Below are 17,664 nucleotides of genomic sequence, written 5' to 3' on the forward strand. Positions count from 1 at the left end.
CAATTGCCAATATCTCGCTCGAAACCGCGCGAGCCGTAGTCGTGCTTCGACATTCCATCATGCCCATCTGAAAGCGTCCTTCAGGGTTCTCAGACACACTCTGCGAGTCTTCTGCGGTGCAGGTCTCACAGTGAGCTTGCTCCGTAAAGCAGTCTCGATTAGGAACATCCTTGAGCTAGCACTACTCGCACTCTTCGTGCAGCTCGCTTCGACTTTGAGGTTCATGAAAAGTTGCACAGTATCGTTGGTCTTCTGCTCGATAGCTTCAGGGATGGACCGAAAGGTCGTAGCGAGGGTGCATTCGTGGGATAGATTGTAAAAGGCTATTTCCCTGTCTGTTGAAGCGTCATAGAAAGCTGACCAGTCGCAGTCTTCCGGGTGATACTCTTGCAAAGTGCTGGTGGTTCCGATTAGCGAGGATTATCCTCATGGACGAAGAGTCGTTATACAAACCCAACACGAATCCGGCCAATGTGCTCCGCTTTGCTGTCAACATATCCAGCTTCGCTGACCACGGACTAATTCGCAATGATGCACAAGTATCGCGAGGTGTTCGGATCGCGAATACGCACATTACCCGTTGATTTAACCGGAAGCTTCTCCCTCCCGCTCCGAAGTGGGTCAGTAGCGATGTCAACGACCCAAGGATACCTCTCCGAGTACTTGTCCTGGAAGAAGACCCTCCAGGACTCGTCCGCGAGCCAGTCCAGAGTCAAGTGGTCGTGCTTCACATCGGTGTCCCGCGATGATGTGCTCGGTAAGCTTTGGTTCCACATCATCGCATCGCTCCAGAGAAATCCAGCTCCAGGTACGTAAAGTGTGTATGCCAGTTCAGGATACAGTCCGGAAGGACTGTTTTCAGTAGATGGGGAAGCGTCCAGTGCTGTGAAGGGCCTTATGGCTCTCCTTGCCCGAGCTGAGAAGAAGCGTAAGTGGTAGTTGCCCCACGCCTTTGCTTCTGAAGCTGGCGTCACTGCTCCGATGAGCAGGAGGATGAGACTTGGCCATATCAAAGCCCAGATTGCGAAGCTGACAAGTCCATGTCGGAACAGGGAGAGCTGATACAGGCATGAGATCGGAATCTATGGGTTTCGAGACGGGACCAGGTGCACTCACCGGTGAACGCTTGTCGTCTGCGATCCGTCTCCAGAGAGTTTCTGCTCGATGGACCAGAAGCAGGAAGTATGCAACGAATCCATCAACCATATTGCACCCAACAGCCATGCTCATAAGAATAAGCGCTTCTCGTATTCCGCAGATATTTACCAGGCTTGACCACTTGGATGTGTTCGGACGCTCTGGTAGTAGTAGAAGAGCTAGACATAAGCATGCATCGGCTATGTCATGAATCTGTTCGGAATGATCAACTAGCTGTCTGGTACAATGTTGCAGACCACATACCTCATCGAGTAGAACCTTGCCCTCGTCTTTCGTGAACCCAACACCAACACCATACAGGAATACCCAGCTACTCGTTGCAATCGACCACACGGCTCCTTGGATTCCCTCGCAACGTCCTCGGAGCCTGTACACAGCGACCGCGCCCACGAGCGGCCAGCACACTGCAGATACCACAGTCATCAACTCTTGGGACCACTCGGTCCGACCAAGGATCGTTGAAAGCGGCGCAAAAAGCTCCAGAGTCGTCTGACCTTTGCCTGTGAACGCACTCAGGATGTGATGGAGCTGAGCTAGTTCCATGGGAATGGGTTGAGTGTGATGAACGAAGAAGGCGAAGGTGAGGATGAAAGCAACAAGAAGGATGGTTTCTTTGTATGACATGTCTTGGCCACAGACGTGGTGAGCGACTGTCATCGAAATGTAGCAAGGAGATGGCAGATGGAAAGGAACATCGGATGTGTACCTTGAGAAGGCTGAGGCCCTCTTACATGCGGGACTGCTTTGAATCGAAGCCGTCGTAGACTCGTAGTGTAGACCAACAACGCTCCTTTCGTCCTGACGTGCATGATCGGAGGGCAGGGATCTTGCATGGGTCAGAAGTGGATCAGATGAATCCTGATCCTTTCTCTGTAGCGGACTCCGGACAAGGTCGGAGATCGTTGTCGACTGAGATCAACATCAGCTCGAGTCTTCAGAGCATGGTCCCACCGTCAACGATGATAACCGTCAGTCAAGTCGTGCTCAACGGTCATCAGTCACCTGCACCCCCGCATCTTTTTTCCCGTCTCTCTTCCCATTACCATCGACACTCTCTTCAACATCGGCAACCACGCCCTCGACAGCCGTCTGTCCAGCAATAGATATCTCGCCCCTTTCAATCCCTTCGGCGAACGCAAGTCGTTTTGGCATCATCCATCGCACATCGATGTAGCGCAAGGCGATAGTCATGGCGATACAGAGGACCCAGATTGCGAGGGCGGATTGCCAGCCGAATTTGTCTTTGCACTTTGTTAGTGGCACGAAATAGATAAGTAGCGTCGACAGCGATGAGTATGGAGTGGATAAATGCGGGCTTACAGTAAGGAGCTTGACTCGCCGGCCAAACGAGGACCTGTGACCATGCTCCGATGGCGTAGTACGTCGCGATGGCGACTCCGACGATCAAGCTGCGGGCTTCGGGATCTTGGGGAATGCTGCGATGGACGCAAGTGTCAGGTCTCACATGCTTGACGACAAATCTTCGACGATGACACTTACAGGTCGGACAGCCAACTCATGATCAACGGCGCAGTACCGAGACACATGAAGTTGATGAAGTAACTCGCATACGCAGCCGAGATCGGGAGCTGCGTCGGGTGGGAAGTCCAGACAGACATGATGATGCAGGGGATTAAGCAGATGACACCTATCCTCACAAGTCAGCGCCGGTCTTCGCACCACCACCACTCAGCCTAAGAACTTCGAAGACTACCTACCCTGCGCCACAATCAACGTCCACCTCGTTTGCAACACATCACTCGCCACCGCCCAGAACCACACAAAGACCATATTAATCGCACTCCCTCCAATCGGAATGAGGTTCACCTGCTCCGTCGTCCAGCGCTTGCTCCCATCACTTCTCGTCAGACTCTTCAGGAATAAGCCAAAGTAATTGTACCCGTACGTGGCCAGCACGGTTCCGGCGTAGAGGACGGCGATGAAGTAGACGAGCCAGTTGGAGAAAGTGCGGCGGGCGGAGGCGAGGGTGACGGGTTTGGCTTCGGCGCGTTTGTGACGGAGGAGGCGGGCGACGGCGAGGTCTTTGTCGGCGCTGCTGAACCAGAATGCGCGGGGGTTGGTCTTATTGGGGTAGTCAGGTCTGAGAGAGAATATCAGGGAGTTGGCCTTGTGCTTCGGGTGGTTCTAAACGTACAACATCCAGATTCCCGCGAAGCCTATGAGACAAGAGGTCAATACGAGGTTGTCATGTGAAGGATGAGAATGGAAAGCGTACCCCAGATGACAGTCATAATGGAGTTGATGACGAACAGCCTGTGGCAACTGTTAGCTAGACCTTCAACTTCCTGAGATCCTCAACATACCACCGCCAACCAGCAAGCCCCAGATTCCCATCCAGAGTCTTCATGATCGCCGCTTGTAGCGCTCCCGATAACATGTTTCCCACCGACTGACAGCTATGATAAAACCCCATCCTCTTCGCCAACTCCATCGGCGTATACTATCCAACCCATTAGCACCTCCCACAACCTTCCCCTCCTGTTGTCTCAACTCACCCAATGCATCAAAATCGTCATCATCCCAGGCCAAGCCGAACTCTCAAATGCACCCAAGAACGCTCGAATGATATACACCTGCTTCGCAGACGTCACCATCGCCATGAGACCTGTCATAATACCCCATGCGACTTCTAATCCGGACAGCCAGAAGGAGGGTCGAACCCAGGTTATGATGATTTGCGAGGGGATGAGCATGAGGGCGTAGGCGACGTTGAAAGTTGTGGTGAAGTAGTTTAGTTCGTTGCCGTTGAGGGAGAGGTCTTCTTTCATGCCCTGGGAGGGGAGCGTATTAGTGGTTGGTTGGGTAGAGAGTTGGTGTGTGATGGCTGGCTCACTGAGACGTAGGCATTGTTGATATTCTGCTGGTCTGGTCTTGCTGTCAGTTTTCCATGTCCTTCCACATCTCGGCGTTGGCCGATGAAGCTTTCTTACCTAAATACTTGATCACCTGCGAAATACATCCAAACGTCATGAGAAAGATATCCAATCTCCTCACAAACGCCAACTCTTCTTTCGACCGAGGCGGCGTAGGAGCCAGGACCGCGGGTCTTTTCGCCCAGAAACCCATCTTGCTGGAGACTGACCCTACAGGCAGGCTTCTTGATGCTTCTGGGGTGTTAGAGCTCTCCGCGGGACGAGATGAAGACGAAGAGGAAGCCGCAGCGGTTCTCAAATAACCAGAACCGACCTCTCCGACACCCTCCAAAAGCGGGCGGCGCTCGTCTTTTGACGCTGCAGACCGTCGATCATTGTCGCTCCGCATACTAGACTGGTTGATCCCTGTCACTGTCGCCGTGGTCGCAGACGCTACTTTCGGCCACGCGGACCGCAGTCCAAATACGAGGAACTTGAGCACTTGCGTTCAACTGCTGCCCACAATTGGGCAAACAGAAGCGAAACTCTTCAAATGATGTCTCTCAGTCTCTGAACGGTATCGTAACAGCGCCTTTAAGTGCCAGACTCTCAACACCTCAAGTCCTCGATCTTTGGCAGCCGGCAATAGGAAAGCTTTCGGGAGAGCATAGGCGAAGCATTGTGGTCCCGTGGCGGTAAACGGGGCACCGAGATAGCGATAGGCCTCCCCTAGATACGGTCGCAGTTGCTTGCCAATGTATGTATCTTAATTAGAAGATTTGCCGATGCCGATACCGTGGCCGAAGCGGAGAAGAGAGATACGACTGGGCAGTGGAGCTTCGTGAGGAGTCTTGATGCGTTTGAACCGCTTGAAGTATTGCTTTCTCGAAGCAGTATCCTTTAGCAGTGGAGCATTTCTGCAATCGGTTTGGATTGTTGTGTGGTTGAGCAAGTGAAGTTGGCAGGAAAGGTTGTTTCGAGGTGAGTGATACGTTATGCAGTGAGACTTATCGCGTGTTATTGCGCGCAGCGCAATATAAAGTTGCAGGTAGTCAGCCAAAAACTGGTTTGGCCGCTACTCGCGTCTGATTGGTCGCTTAAATTTACAAGTGGCTTAGCGCTGCATTCACGCGTACACTGTATACCGCCGGGCGTATCTTACTTTTACACAAGCAGTAACGGCAGGGTCACAAGCTAGAACGGCAGGGTCAGAACGTCAGGGTCACCCTACGAGATTCCGTTTAATGTCCCGTTTAATGTCCCGTTCAATGTCCCGTTTAATGTCCCGTTTAATACTGTGCTCAAATCTATTCAAATTAGTCCCCGAGTCGAGGGATTTGGCGCTGGGGGCAGCCTATTCGGATTCCAAAATACGTATCTCCCTCGTCAATGTATATGAGCTTCTTTCGGCTTAGCTCAGACTTGGATACGAGAGCTGTTTCCTACCTAGTATCCCGGCAGCAGGAAGCTCCTCACAGCGACATCGCACATATCGAGCGGGCCCAACGTAAGCATTCTGCTGACCAGAAGATGTAGTACGGTGTCTATCTGCACCTCCTCACTGTTTGTCCACCCTCATTCTCTACCGTTCATATTGACCACATTTACGGCATTGAACACAATCTCCAATTTCCAAACGCTTCCAAGCAAGAGATCATGGCACCCCACGCCTCAACTGCCCCATCAACCTCCCCTCCCCCATCCTATCCACCCTCAATCTCTCCCTCCCTCCCCCATCCCTCTCCCTCAACCTCCTACTGGCACCAAACCACCCCTTCCTTCCCATATCGCAACCACAACTCCACAACTCCTCCACCAAGCCACTCCCCCATTGTCGTCCTCGGCTCCGGCCTCTCCGCCTCCCTCCTAGCCTACACCCTCCTAACGACCCACTCCCTCCCGCCCACCTCTCTCCTCCTCCTCGAAGCCCGCTCCGCCTGTTCCGGCGCCACAAGTCGCAACGCAGGCCACTGTCGACCGGATGCCTTCCGGGGGTTTGCGGCTTACAGTCGTATTCATGGGGTGGAGCAGGCGAAGAAGATTTTGAGGTCTGAGAGGGAGACGTTTGAGAGGGTGAGAGCGTTTGTCAGGGAGATGGGAGTGGAGTGTGATTTTGAAGATACGGTTACGAGGGATGTTTGTTTGACGGAGGGGTTTGCGAGGGAGGAAGGGGAGGCGTTGAAAGGGTTTAGGGAGGTGGGTGGGGATGTTGAGCATGTGCGAGTTTTTGACGGGGAGGGGGAGGCGGTGGGGAGGAGTGGAGTGGAGGGCGCGAAGGCGGTGTATGAGTGGCCGGCGGGGAGTGTGCATCCGGCCAAGTTGGCGGGGTGGTTGTTGAGGGAATGTGTAGAGAGGGGGGTGGGGTTGTGGACGTATTGTGCTGCGGAGAAGGTTGAGAGGGATGCTGATGGAGAGGGAGAGGGATGGATCGTGACGACGCCGAGAGAGGGAGGGTGAAAGCGGAGAAAGTGGTTCACTGCACGAACGCGTATGCTGCGTATCTGCTGCCGCAGTTGAGGGACTTTTTGACGCCGAATCGAGCGCAAGCACATGCGTTTCCGCCTGTCGAGGGGTTAGAGGTGAGGAAGGAGACGATGTCCTTGCGATACGGACTGAAGCATTTCTTCTCCTTCATCCAGCGGCGGGAAGACGGCACCGTCATCTTTGGCACATCACGAGAGAACCCTTCGTGGACGCAGTCAACTCGAGACGGCCTCATCACATTCGACGACTCGGGCTACAACGCCGAAGTAGCGCTCACAGCCGAGCGAGAACACACGAAACTCTCCCCCAGTCAGACCATTCCACCCAACCATGGCGACGTACCAGGAAATTACTGGACCGGCATAATCGCCATGACGCCCGACTCTGTGCCTCTTGTCGGTCCCATCGATGGGCTAGACGGACAGTACATCTGCGCTGGCTTTAACGGGCATGGGATGGCGAGGATATGGACGGCGGCTCCGGGATTGGCGAAGTTGATTATGGGCGAGGAGTGGGCTGCGACAGGGTTGCCGGAGTGCTTTCGGTATAGTGAGGAGAGGTTGGAGAAGGCGAAGAGGAGGGATCTGAAGAGTGTGTGGTGAGCGGGCGATGAGAGGAGAGCTCATGAATGCCACGGCTCCCAAGGGTCGTGGGAGGGCGTCCGTTCCGTTACCATTGTCCGCCAGAGAGGCAGGATACATCCTTTTTGACAGTGGAGCAGGACTCATTCCAGTATGAGGTATGGCAGATATCGACCTCCGCCATACGCTCGCATCTCATCACCCAGCTCATCCACCCCCTCCTCTCTCGCGCCGACCTCCTACCGTGACCCGCTCCCCTCCCGCCCGGACCCACACCCGCTTCACCTCTTGCGCCCCCTTTGCACCGCCACCGCCCTCTTTGCCTGTATATACCCCCTCTCCGGCACCGTTCTCAAGAATTCCGTGGTTCAGAACTCGCTCCGATTAGCCGAATGGTTATAGCGGGAAGATGGATCGTTCATTTCGAACCCGCGGAATCTCTGATCAATTGTTAAAACCAGCCGGCTCTTCGAGGTCGGTACTGCTCTGACAGTTAAATGGTTTGAGTTTGTTCCTCACTTGCATTCTATGCCGGGGTTATTCTTCTTTGTTTGGTCGTTTGAGGTGGTGCGGCCGGTCCGTGGGCGGGTCGGTTGATTGGTCGTGGTGGTGAATAGGAAGTGTGCGCCTTTTTGCCTCGGAAGGGAACGGCTGCGTCCGCTGCGTCCGCTCTCGATCGGCGTGGCTGGGTATCATGGGCTTCTCTTTTTCGTGAACTCGTTGCGACTTTCAGAGTTCATGCTAGACGCTCCTAAATCCGTTCGTTTTAGGGAGTGGTGGTGAAAGAGGGTCTGCTTCCTGGAGGGTATGGCTTAGGAGACCGACAAGAGTTGGAGAAAAAGAGAGGCGAAGTGCAGATGGAGATCAGAAAAGTCGCGCTGTGCTTGAACCGAAGAAGTGGTGAAGGTAGAGTGACTAAAGGAAGAGGATGTATGAACCGACGCATGAGTGAATGATAGACTCACAGCGGAACGCATACATCGGCCCAGACTCCTTCTTTGAACATGATTCCTCGTCCAACCTCCGTGCTTTTCTCCAAGTCGACAAATGCAGCGCTAATGAACGACAAAAGCAGAAAGGTCAATTATGAATAGCCACAAGCATCACCATCCGACTTTCATTACCTCCCTCCTCCTCTCCTGCCACTAAGCAGAAGATCAAGGCCAGCACACTTGTCCAGAACTACTTGTCCCACCTCTTACAACAACACAGCGAACCCCCCAAAGAAAGCACCCACAAGCGCCAACCCACCAAACGTCTGTCCCGCACCCAGCGCCCAACCCCTAAACCTCACCGCACCAGAAGTATTCCCACCATTCCCACCACTCCCCTTCGAAGACGTCGGCCCCGCACCCAACGCCTGCGTATAAACCGCCCTCGTCGCCCCACTCGCATCCGTAGTCTTCATCCCCCCAGCCGCCATCGTACTCGTCGATCCCTCCGTCGCCGTCGCCGTACTCGTGCTATTCCTCAAATTTGCCTTTTTCGGGTTCTGCGCGCCGCAAGGGTGTTGTTCGCGACAGGCGGTCTGGCAGGTGGCGTCGTTGCCGCCGCAGTTGGCGACGCACTGGTTGCCCCACTCCTGGCAGATGAAGAAGGGGAGGGTCTGGGAGTACTCGGAGATGTTGGGGGAGGTGCCGTCGGAGCAGACGCAGGCGTAGGTGAGGATGGTGGGGTTGCAGTCGTTGGATTGCGTGGTGGCGTCGTCGTTGGTGACTTCTTGGAGGCAGATTAGAGGGCATTGGGCTTGTTGTTGGGTGCACCAGAAGTCTGTGAGGGGAGGAGGTTAGTTGGGTTGAGGGAGGAGGAGGGGAGGATTGAGATGCGTACCGCGGACGGTCTCGTTGACCGTGGTGGGGTTGATGGCGTATTGGTCCTGGGCGTTGATGGCCGTGGCGAAGAGGAGGGTGGTGAGGGTTGCGGTAGTGGAGGACTTCATGGTGGTGGGAGTATTATGTGATGTATCTGGATGTATGCTGTGAGTATTGTGTTGTCCGATATTGTTGTGTCAATGGCATCTTTGCGAGTGGATGTCTTTCCTCTCACTGACACGGGATGTGCTCACCTGATGTTTCCTAGTAGGGCGATGGTAAATGTCAACAAGGCAAGAAGCGACTGTCGTTCAGGCGATGCTCAAGCGAGTGTGAGGGCTGAAGCAGGAGAGCGAAGGTGGAAGAGGAAGGCACGAAGGAGAAACGCGTTGGAAGAAGAGGACGGGAAGACTGGATGAAGAAGAAGACGGGAGAAGAGGAAGAAGTCATGAGATGTGGATGGACATGGGTGGTATGTGCGTTGGAGCTTATTCCACTCTTCCCGCGTGTTTAGCTCCCGTGCATCTGTTGTGCCGCGTATAGGACTTCTTCCGAGCGACTGGGGAACAAGTACGAGACGCTCAACAAGGCAATGCCTACGACGGACAATTCAGCCGGATATCCCGGAGCTCAACGAGATGCAAGTGGTCGTGAGAGAGGACAGACATACGCGGCCTTGGTGCAGCGATTGATCGGGATTGACGATTGGACTAGCAGAAAGAGTCGGAGCTCTGCAGGGAAATCATAATTATAGACGATCCCGAACCTTGTCCTGCGTGATCTAACCCGCTTGGGCGTAGACGTGCATCTACGAGCATCTCGACCAATGAAGTCGTGCCGGGTTGGTGAGAGGGCAACAACGAGACGGACTGCAGCTCTGAACATCAGAACATGACTGAGAAACATCTCTTGACTCGCTGCTGGGATCCCATACTGAACGACACGAGCAGTGCCAAGATTGTCCACCTCCCCGCTTCTGGACATCCTCACAGCTTTCTCTCACGTGGACTCGCATCGACACAACCTCGGGTCACCGCATCTCAGAAGCTTGGCCGTGACCGGGGACATATTTCTTCCCACCCTCCCGCCGCCACCCCAGACCTGCATATGAGGAGACACAGATGCATGTGAAGTAGTGCGACGCGGTCGAGATCGAATTGACGAATCCCCTCCAACCTTGTTCCTAGCCTCCACTTCAATCCCTGCGCATGAGTTCCCGCCACCACCACAAGGAAGACCATGCTATTGACGACGACGACACTTCCGAGGCCGATGTTCGGTCTAGCTCGCCTTCCGCGGTAGTCACAACTCTGCATACGGACAGCACCCAACTCAAGAACACTGAAGACCACAGCACCACTAGCCTAGGCCTCACCATCAAAGATGCAAACCCATCTCTCCCCGCCATGTCCGCCTCCGCCCCAACTGAACCCGCAGAATCTCCACAACAGCAACCACCCTCCCCTCCCTCCAACCCCATCCACCACCAAAACCCAACCTCCACCATCCCACCCTTCTGGTCCCCCTCCCCCCACCACACCCGCTCACCAAGCTCCCACTCCTTCCCCTCCACCCCCCACCCCTCCGCAATCCTCCTAATCGACCACACCTCATCCCCCTCCACCTCTCAAAAATGGCAGTCTTGCTGGGCCCAATCCGTCTCCATATCCTCCTACATCCTCATCTCCGGCCCCACAGGCATCGGAGCCTACGTCGTGTGGCACGTCACGGTGCAAACCCTCGAGGGCGGGGAATTGGAATTGAGGAAACGGTACTCGGAATTCGATCGACTGCGGAGTGAACTGAAGAGGGCGTTTCCTCACGCGGCGAAGATGATTCCGGAGTTGCCGAGGAAGAGTGTCGTTTCGAGATTTCGGCCGGAGTTTTTGGAGGGGAGACGGATGGGGTTGGAGCATTTTTTGACGTGAGGGTGTTCTTTCTTCGCTCATGGGTACCGTTACTGACCAAGATTGCGCAGATGTATTCTGCTCAATCCGGAATTTGCGAGTTCGCCGATCTTGAAGGAATTTGTCTTCTCTTGAAAGACTGATCGACTCATTCCCGGCTCTACGACAACGAGCAGAAAGAGAACCTGAGATGGACCTCGACCTCAGCAACCGCAGCTGAGACGCCAAAGCCTACACCGTCAGTGTCTCCCATCGACACTGTTCGCCATCAGCGGTCCAGTCGGAGCATGCCGAGAGGGCAGTCGTCTGACGGGAGCAAGGTCACATCAAAGCGTCGCCAATATCGGATCCTCTCCCCGCTGTACTCCCTCAGCTCGCCGAGTCGAGTTCCGAGACAACAGTTACGGAAACAGTATCTCTTCAGCCACCGCTGCGTTCATCCAGGCAGGCCGCTCGTGTTTGAACCAGTACTTCCTCACACACAGGTCGGAGCCGACCACCAGGCCAATCGGAACCCGCCAGGGCTTGAATTTTGCACGTTCCCATCGAAGGAAACGACTGCAGCTGCCATCGACCTTGTATAATAATACAAGACATCACTTCCGAGATGGACGGGAACCCTAACAAGGCTGTGTAGGAAAGGCGAGGAGGGAGCAGCAACTCTGGTGATTCAGGACTACATTCCGCCTACCGAGGCTTGAACATACTGTGCTTTTCTGTCTGCTCTTCTATCGCCTCACGCCTCCGATCTGGGCGAGGGGTTCTTCTTCCTTCTGCCGAGCTGTGGCTGATCTATATCTTACCACTGGCTAGTTCTGCTGTTCCTGAATCCTCTCCGTTGCTCGTCTATTCCACTTCGACGCCATCCGTCCTCTGACCGTTTCCAAAACCCTAATGACCTCTCCTCACGCAGCCAATTCTACACCTCGGGGGCAATTTTTCATACCGAACCATTCAAAACCTTTCTGTCTCTCTGCTCAATCCTGTCGTTTTCATTCCCCCTTCCCCTCCCCCTCCCCAACCCTCAGCGCACCCATCTTCTTCGCCCAAGCTTCCAACTTCCCGATCCAGCCCCCAAACCCAACTCTCTTCCCTTTGGCTTTCCTTCCCGACTTCCTTCCCGGAAACTTCCTCCCAATCTCCTCCTCCCCAAACCTCCTCGTCTTCCTCCTCAAAACCTGCACTCTCTCCTCGTGACTCCAGGCAATCTGCTCCTCTCCAATCGGCACGAGACATCTCGCCAACGTATCATAGTCCTTCCACAGCAACGTAATCGTGAGGAAAATGTAGTCGATATCGGAGAATACCAGCGCGTGATTGGAAGCGTAGGTGGACTTGGAAGAGAGGAAGTGGAGGGGTTGGTCGCGCCAGTGGCGGAGGGGGTTGAGGTGGTGGGCGGTGTGGTAGCCGTCGTTGAAGGAGAAGCGGTTCGACTTACACACATGGTCAGCGGGGTGGTTGAGGGGGAGAAGGGGGAGGACTTACGGCGACGTCGATCAGGGTGATGCTAGAGCGGTAGTCGGAGTCTGGTTCGACTTCATCGACGAGAGCGTGTTGACCCCAGTTTCCCACCATGAGACCTAAGCGGAGGACGACGAATGGGAGGATCAACGTGAAGATGGCGGCGCGGGTGTCGAAGAATGTTGACATACTGGCCATGAACCCGAAACTCGCCATTTCACTGCCGAACGAGCGCATCGCGAGGTTGTACTTTCCCTTTCGGAGGAAGTAGAGCGGGAGATCCAACCATACGAAAAACAGGAATCGACCGACATATTGTGCAAAGTCCCATACTTCGTCCCGCTGATATCGTAGCGTGGAAGATAAATCGTCCGGTCCGTTGCCTTCGACATGGTGGTGTTTGACATGGTGGTAGTAGTACGAGTCCCAGGTATGTCCCAACAACGGGGAGAGGACGTAAGGGAAAGAGAAGTCCAGCCATTTGTAAGCCGAGGCGAGCACGCCGTTGTTGTGGATGTGGTTGTGCAGCATGAGGGTGTAACCCCCCGCGCACCAGATTGTGAAGATGAGGTGGACGGTGGCGTGGAGGTAGGTGAAGGCGTGGAAGAGGTAGAGGGCGGAGGGGAGGAGGATGGTGAGGTAGAGGAGGATGTGGGTTAGGAAGACGATGTCGGTGGGATGGCGGACGATGGTTGTTGCGAAGCGGGCGTAGGGGTGGATGAGGTGCGTTTGGAGGATGAGGGGGAGGGAGGTGGTGTCCCAGGAGACGAAGATTGTGGGGGAGAAGGAGGGGGAGGTGGGGTCGTTGAGGGCTTTGAGGTGGGTGATGGCCGATGTTGTGGTGGTTTCTGGGTTGGATTTTGAGGTAATGTCTTGACTGGAGGCATTGGTTTGCTTGATGTCTTGGTAGAGGTCTTTCAAGAGGATTTGGTCCGATTCCGTGAGGTATGGATCAATTTTCGGCAATTCCATCGTAGTCGCCATCCTATCGTTCTGTCCGGTCGAGTGCTGCGTATGGCGTGGTCCTGGTGTGAATAAACCTGTGCTGTTCTCCCGCAAGTCTGATCCTCGCGTAGTTCGGGAAGACGTCCAAGATCCTCTCAAGTGGCGACTGAGGCACAGCGGAGGGATAGTCTGACAAGCCTAGCAGCAGTAAGAGCGAGCGTCGTCCGGCGTTCTTTCTTCAATACCACGATGATGAAACACAGCAGAATCGTCCAATGCCCGAAAACAGAAAGTGGACATGATGAAAACGCGAAGAGACACTCCTCAATAGGAGAAAGCACGTCTCGGACAAGACCAGCCGGACGAAAAAGAAGACCCACAAAAGCAGCATGACAAACCTCCATGAATTGTTTGCCTTGTGGTACCGATTTACAGTGGTCCAATCCTAATGTCGATCTCGCCTACCGAGAGTAAGATCAGAGAGAAGATATACGGCAGCATTGTAGTTGTATGGAAAGTTGTATGTTGTAAGTCGAAAGCTTTATCGAAAGTCATGCTACAAGGATGGCATTGATGTTGCTGGTTGTTTTCAGGTGCGATGCATGTCAAAACTCTATGCTCCACGCGATCTGACAGAGCGGAGCGGGCGGAGAGCGGGCCGTGGCGATCAGGGTGTCAGATCGGAGGAACTTCGGAGGCGAGACTTGAGAGTTACTGTGATCAAGGCGAGGGACGATGGCAGTCGCAATAATTTGTGAATATTGTATTTCGATTGGTTTCATTGTACTATCGAAGAAACGCTTCTACTTTGCTTCCTATTGAAGATCCGTTTATGAACATCTGATACTCGCTTCGGAGCTACAGTCGCCCTACCACTGTTCGGAGAGACCCTTTCTACACTCTCTACGGGTAATCAAATCGTGCCCACTTCAACCCACGACCAGGTACCCAAACCCACAAGCCGCCACATCCAAGCTCATCACCATCCTCCCCCTCCATCTCCTCCGCGCTCCGCTTGCGAGACACCAGCGGCTCGTCCTCGCTCTCCGAGGACTGCGGCGATGTTGGCCCACTGCCAGTCGACTCATCGTCCGGGATGGTGGACGATTCCTCGGAGAGCGCGCGAGTCTCCTCCTCGATCTCCTCCTCTTCACTCCTCCAGGTGAGGGAGTCTTCCTCCACACCTGGGAAGAGGAACTCGTCTACATCGTACTGGGCCTCGCTCTCCTGGTCGTCGTCTTCCGATGAGGTGAGGTCGGCCTCATGGTCGGCATGGTAGGTTGGTGGCGGGGAGGGGCGGTACACCTCGGGATCGGTGTCGATGGCGAGAATATCGTCCTCGTTCTCCTCGCCGCCCTCTTCCGATGAGCTGTAGCCGGCGGCATGATCGCCATGGTCGGCTGGTGGTGAGGTGGAGTAGTACTCCTCGGAGTCGGTGTCATTGGCGAGAAGACCAGCCTCGCTCCCCTGATCGTCGTCGTCTTCTGAGGTTAGGCCGGCGTCTTGGTTGTCATGGTCGGCTGGGAGTGCATCGGAGTAGTCCACGGTGGAAATGGTGTCGCTGTCGAGAATGTCGGCCTCGTTCTCCTCGTAAAGCGCCTGGAGTTGAGCGTACTCCTGTTCGAGGTAGAGCATATGAGACTCCAAGCGTGCTCGGTGTTTACGGAGGTTGACACTGCGCTGGAAGCGGACGAGAACAGCGTGCTGGCCGCAGGCTGGTGCTGTCATGCGAGCCATGGTTGTAGGTGGTCTTGGTGTTGAGTTTTGGTTTTGAGTGTTTTGGGGTCGGAGCGTGGACGCTTGAGAAGCTGAATGATGATCAAGGTTTGAAAGAGAGAGGTACGGGTGAGAGGATCTTTGTAGACGAAGGATAGGATGGGCGTCGAGAAAATATGGCAGAAGGGAAAGGTCACATCGGTACGCTTGCATGGGAAATGAGTAAACTTGGTCCGACAATACCAAAATTATGGCAGACCGAATCTTGCTGACTGGCCTATCAGTGGTCGCCATTGGCCTAGCCCATTATATCGTGACCATTGGAGAGGTGAAGGGTGCGTCATGGCCAATCCACGCTTCGTCCCAGACTTCGCAATTTGCTCATAGGTGGGCACGCTCAAGACCAGTCGCCGAAGAGAGGACGGAACATAGACCATGGAATTGCGTTCTGATAGCTGTCATAGCACAATACCACTCCGGTGGCTCATTGTCGAGGTGTCCCTAGCCCCATTTACAGTCCGATGTCGCGTGCTGGCGTACAGAGTTTCTCTTGATGCGAGGCTCGGGAAGCTCAAGATCGATGGATGCTCGATGTCTACCCAGTGGATATTACTGTCGGGTCCGCGTCCTCGCATCCATCAGTGACCATGGTATTGATGCCCAAAACCTCTGGTCTCTTGAGCATGTTTTTATGACGCCTGCTGGACGGCTCGCGTGAGCCATGGTCCTCGAGGCAGAGTTTGTTACATCCAATGTATGCAGTACCGATGAGGCAGACCCTGAGCAATGCGTGTGATTTGAGTGTGAGTGTAGGTGTGGGTGTGGAAGAAAGGAGGAGACCCTCGGACGTGAGGTTGAAGTGAACTAGAGCAGGGATCGCTCCGGCCCTCCCGCCGCCCCTGCTCTCCAGCCCTCCGCCGTATCAACTCCATCAATGTGGAAGAACGACATGCCAATATGCCGATATGTATTGAATGTCGATATCCGGTGGCGACGCTGTATACGACGTACAGCAAAGCCGATGACAAGGCTCTTGGAAAGGGCGTGCGTCTGACGCAATGTCCGCGCTGCAAACGCTTCGCCGACAAATATGTCGAACACGATTTCGTGGTGTTGTTCATTGATTTGGTCTTGATCAAGCCGCAGGTATGTCGCGTTCATCGGACGATCCGTTCGTTGTGCTTGTCTGCTGTCCTTCAAGGCTTCGTTTGCTAATTTGAGACAGGTCTATCGACATCTACTTTTCAACCGACTTGGCAGAGAAGACGACACCCTAGATGTACGTGGAACAGATCTTGCTTTCAGGACATCAGACTAAACAAGAACAGCCATCTATCAAACGACTAGGCGTCCTCCTCCTCCTATTCGACGTCTACCTAACCTGGGCCCGAATCGAAAAAGCCACGCCCTCCTCTCCAACCCTACCACTATCTCCACCACCACCACTCCCACCCTTCCAATCTGGATCCAACTCCTCACTCTTCACGCCACCGGATCTCATCGACCACTCGTCCAGCTACCTCGCCTCTCAACCGATCCTCATCCAATACATCTTCTTCCTCATCCTCTGCACCGTGGAAACAGCCTCTTTCCACCTCCCCATCATCTGGCTATTATCCTTCCGCTTCCCACGACCTCTCAGCTCCGCGATTCCACACTACCCGCACTCGGCTCTCATCAGCACGGCTTTACTTGTTAGCAGCTTCACAAAGCTTTTCCCGCTGATGTTGTTGGTTTGGAAGTACGATCTTCCCAGCAGCGCGAGTGCAGTCAGTTGGGCGGTCATTATCAATAACGTGGCGGCGCTAGAAATTCTACTAGATTGTGGGTATGTGAGAGCGGCGGCTTTGGCTGCTGTGGGCGCTGTGTTTAGAGCTGGTATTGGATGGGTGAGTTGTTTGCCTGTTTCACTGCTGAAGATGAAGAAAGCTGACACGCATTCAGGGGATTTTAAGAGTGGTTGGCATTCATGGCGGCGCTGCTGCGGCTGGCGTCGTGGAGACGGGAGATTTGATTGTTGTCTGGCGGACGCTTGTCGAGACTCTAGGCTTGGGCTGATCGGGCCAACAGGGCAGTGTAGAATAGCCTCCTCCTTTGCCATGAAATGCCATGAAGCAATATCGACCCGTGCCAATGTGACCATCGTTCGCCTTTCGACCTCCATGCGGCGTTCTCTCCGCGAGCGAGAAATTGGTGTCTCATCTCTCCCGCCTGCTCTGCTTGCCATGCGTTCATATATCCCAGTATACAATCAATCACAACCCTTCCCAAAAACGCCATATTCGCCATCCCATCATCTTCACCCGCCGTACCCTCTCAGAACGCCCTGCTCCCTTGCACTTTTCCGCCGTTGAATTCCGGTCTCAAGTCGCTTCGCTCGGGTACGATGAGAGGATGCCATTGCGCGAGGAAAGTGATCGCTGCACACATTCGTCAGCTTGGTCCATATCCTCAGCTTCGATCGAGGGGAGGTGTGCGCACCCCACATGAGCCAACAGCTCGCCACGGATAATATGATACTTGAGCGCCAGACGCTGCAGGGAGGAGAAGGTCAGTTGATGGTGTCCTGTGAGGTCTGGAGGGAGCAGAAACGTACGTCTGGTTCTCGCCTTTGGGGCTAAAGAACCATGCTGCCATCGCGATGGCTACCACCACGATGATGCTGATTATGAGACTCCATCTGCAGGTTTGTTAGGGAATGTCATGTCCATGGAGCTTGAGTGCGTAC

The 17,664-nt window shown here is 54.4% G+C and overlaps 8 protein-coding genes across 8 annotated transcripts; 3 read left to right on the forward strand and 5 right to left on the reverse strand.

Moving 5' to 3' along the window:
* Positions 1-2,142: 2,142 nt before the first annotated feature.
* Positions 2,143-4,045, reverse strand: MYCGRDRAFT_71508 (uncharacterized protein; the record flags this gene model as incomplete). The annotated part of the gene is made up of 9 exons (XM_003853222.1): positions 2,143-2,399; positions 2,479-2,594; positions 2,659-2,806; positions 2,877-3,259; positions 3,314-3,335; positions 3,395-3,432; positions 3,483-3,619; positions 3,675-3,950; positions 4,013-4,045. 8 exons carry the CDS (start codon positions 3,945-3,947, stop codon positions 2,143-2,145), a joined length of 1,374 nt encoding a protein of 457 aa, XP_003853270.1.
* Positions 4,046-5,687: 1,642 nt separating this feature from the next.
* MYCGRDRAFT_92807 (uncharacterized protein) lies at positions 5,688-7,117 on the forward strand (the record flags this gene model as incomplete). The annotated part of the gene is made up of 2 exons (XM_003853072.1): positions 5,688-6,333; positions 6,453-7,117. 2 exons carry the CDS (start codon positions 5,688-5,690, stop codon positions 7,115-7,117), a joined length of 1,311 nt encoding a protein of 436 aa, XP_003853120.1.
* Positions 7,118-8,167: 1,050 nt separating this feature from the next.
* On the reverse strand, positions 8,168-9,318 carry MYCGRDRAFT_104283 (uncharacterized protein; the record flags this gene model as incomplete). The annotated part of the gene is made up of 3 exons (XM_003853221.1): positions 8,168-8,866; positions 8,927-9,061; positions 9,162-9,318. 2 exons carry the CDS (start codon positions 9,033-9,035, stop codon positions 8,295-8,297), a joined length of 681 nt encoding a protein of 226 aa, XP_003853269.1.
* A 1,226-nt stretch (positions 9,319-10,544) lies between these two features.
* On the forward strand, positions 10,545-10,949 carry MYCGRDRAFT_29011 (uncharacterized protein; the record flags this gene model as incomplete). The annotated part of the gene is made up of 2 exons (XM_003853073.2): positions 10,545-10,831; positions 10,886-10,949. Coding segments are annotated over 2 exons (351 nt in total), but the record flags the coding sequence as incomplete, so codon positions are not given.
* Positions 10,950-11,806: 857 nt separating this feature from the next.
* Positions 11,807-13,247, reverse strand: MYCGRDRAFT_40751 (uncharacterized protein; the record flags this gene model as incomplete). The annotated part of the gene is made up of 2 exons (XM_003853220.1): positions 11,807-12,247; positions 12,300-13,247. The coding sequence occupies 2 exons, from the start codon at positions 13,245-13,247 to the stop codon at positions 11,807-11,809; spliced, it is 1,389 nt and encodes a 462-aa protein (XP_003853268.1).
* Positions 13,248-14,123: 876 nt separating this feature from the next.
* On the reverse strand, positions 14,124-15,000 carry MYCGRDRAFT_109272 (uncharacterized protein; the record flags this gene model as incomplete). Its single annotated transcript, XM_003853219.1, has 1 exon — positions 14,124-15,000. One exon carries the CDS (start codon positions 14,955-14,957, stop codon positions 14,124-14,126), a length of 834 nt encoding a protein of 277 aa, XP_003853267.1.
* An 893-nt stretch (positions 15,001-15,893) lies between these two features.
* Positions 15,894-16,994, forward strand: MYCGRDRAFT_92812 (ARV1-like protein; the record flags this gene model as incomplete). The annotated part of the gene is made up of 4 exons (XM_003853074.1): positions 15,894-16,082; positions 16,162-16,215; positions 16,265-16,825; positions 16,881-16,994. The coding sequence occupies 4 exons, from the start codon at positions 15,894-15,896 to the stop codon at positions 16,992-16,994; spliced, it is 918 nt and encodes a 305-aa protein (XP_003853122.1).
* A 258-nt stretch (positions 16,995-17,252) lies between these two features.
* MYCGRDRAFT_40224 (uncharacterized protein) lies at positions 17,253-17,615 on the reverse strand (the record flags this gene model as incomplete). Its single annotated transcript, XM_003853218.1, has 3 exons — positions 17,253-17,356; positions 17,418-17,470; positions 17,533-17,615. Coding segments are annotated over 3 exons (240 nt in total), but the record flags the coding sequence as incomplete, so codon positions are not given.
* Positions 17,616-17,664: the final 49 nt, after the last annotated feature.

Source organism: Zymoseptoria tritici, chromosome 4, assembly GCF_000219625.1.
Source record: "Zymoseptoria tritici IPO323 chromosome 4, whole genome shotgun sequence".
Classification (NCBI taxonomy): domain Eukaryota; kingdom Fungi; phylum Ascomycota; class Dothideomycetes; order Mycosphaerellales; family Mycosphaerellaceae; genus Zymoseptoria; species Zymoseptoria tritici.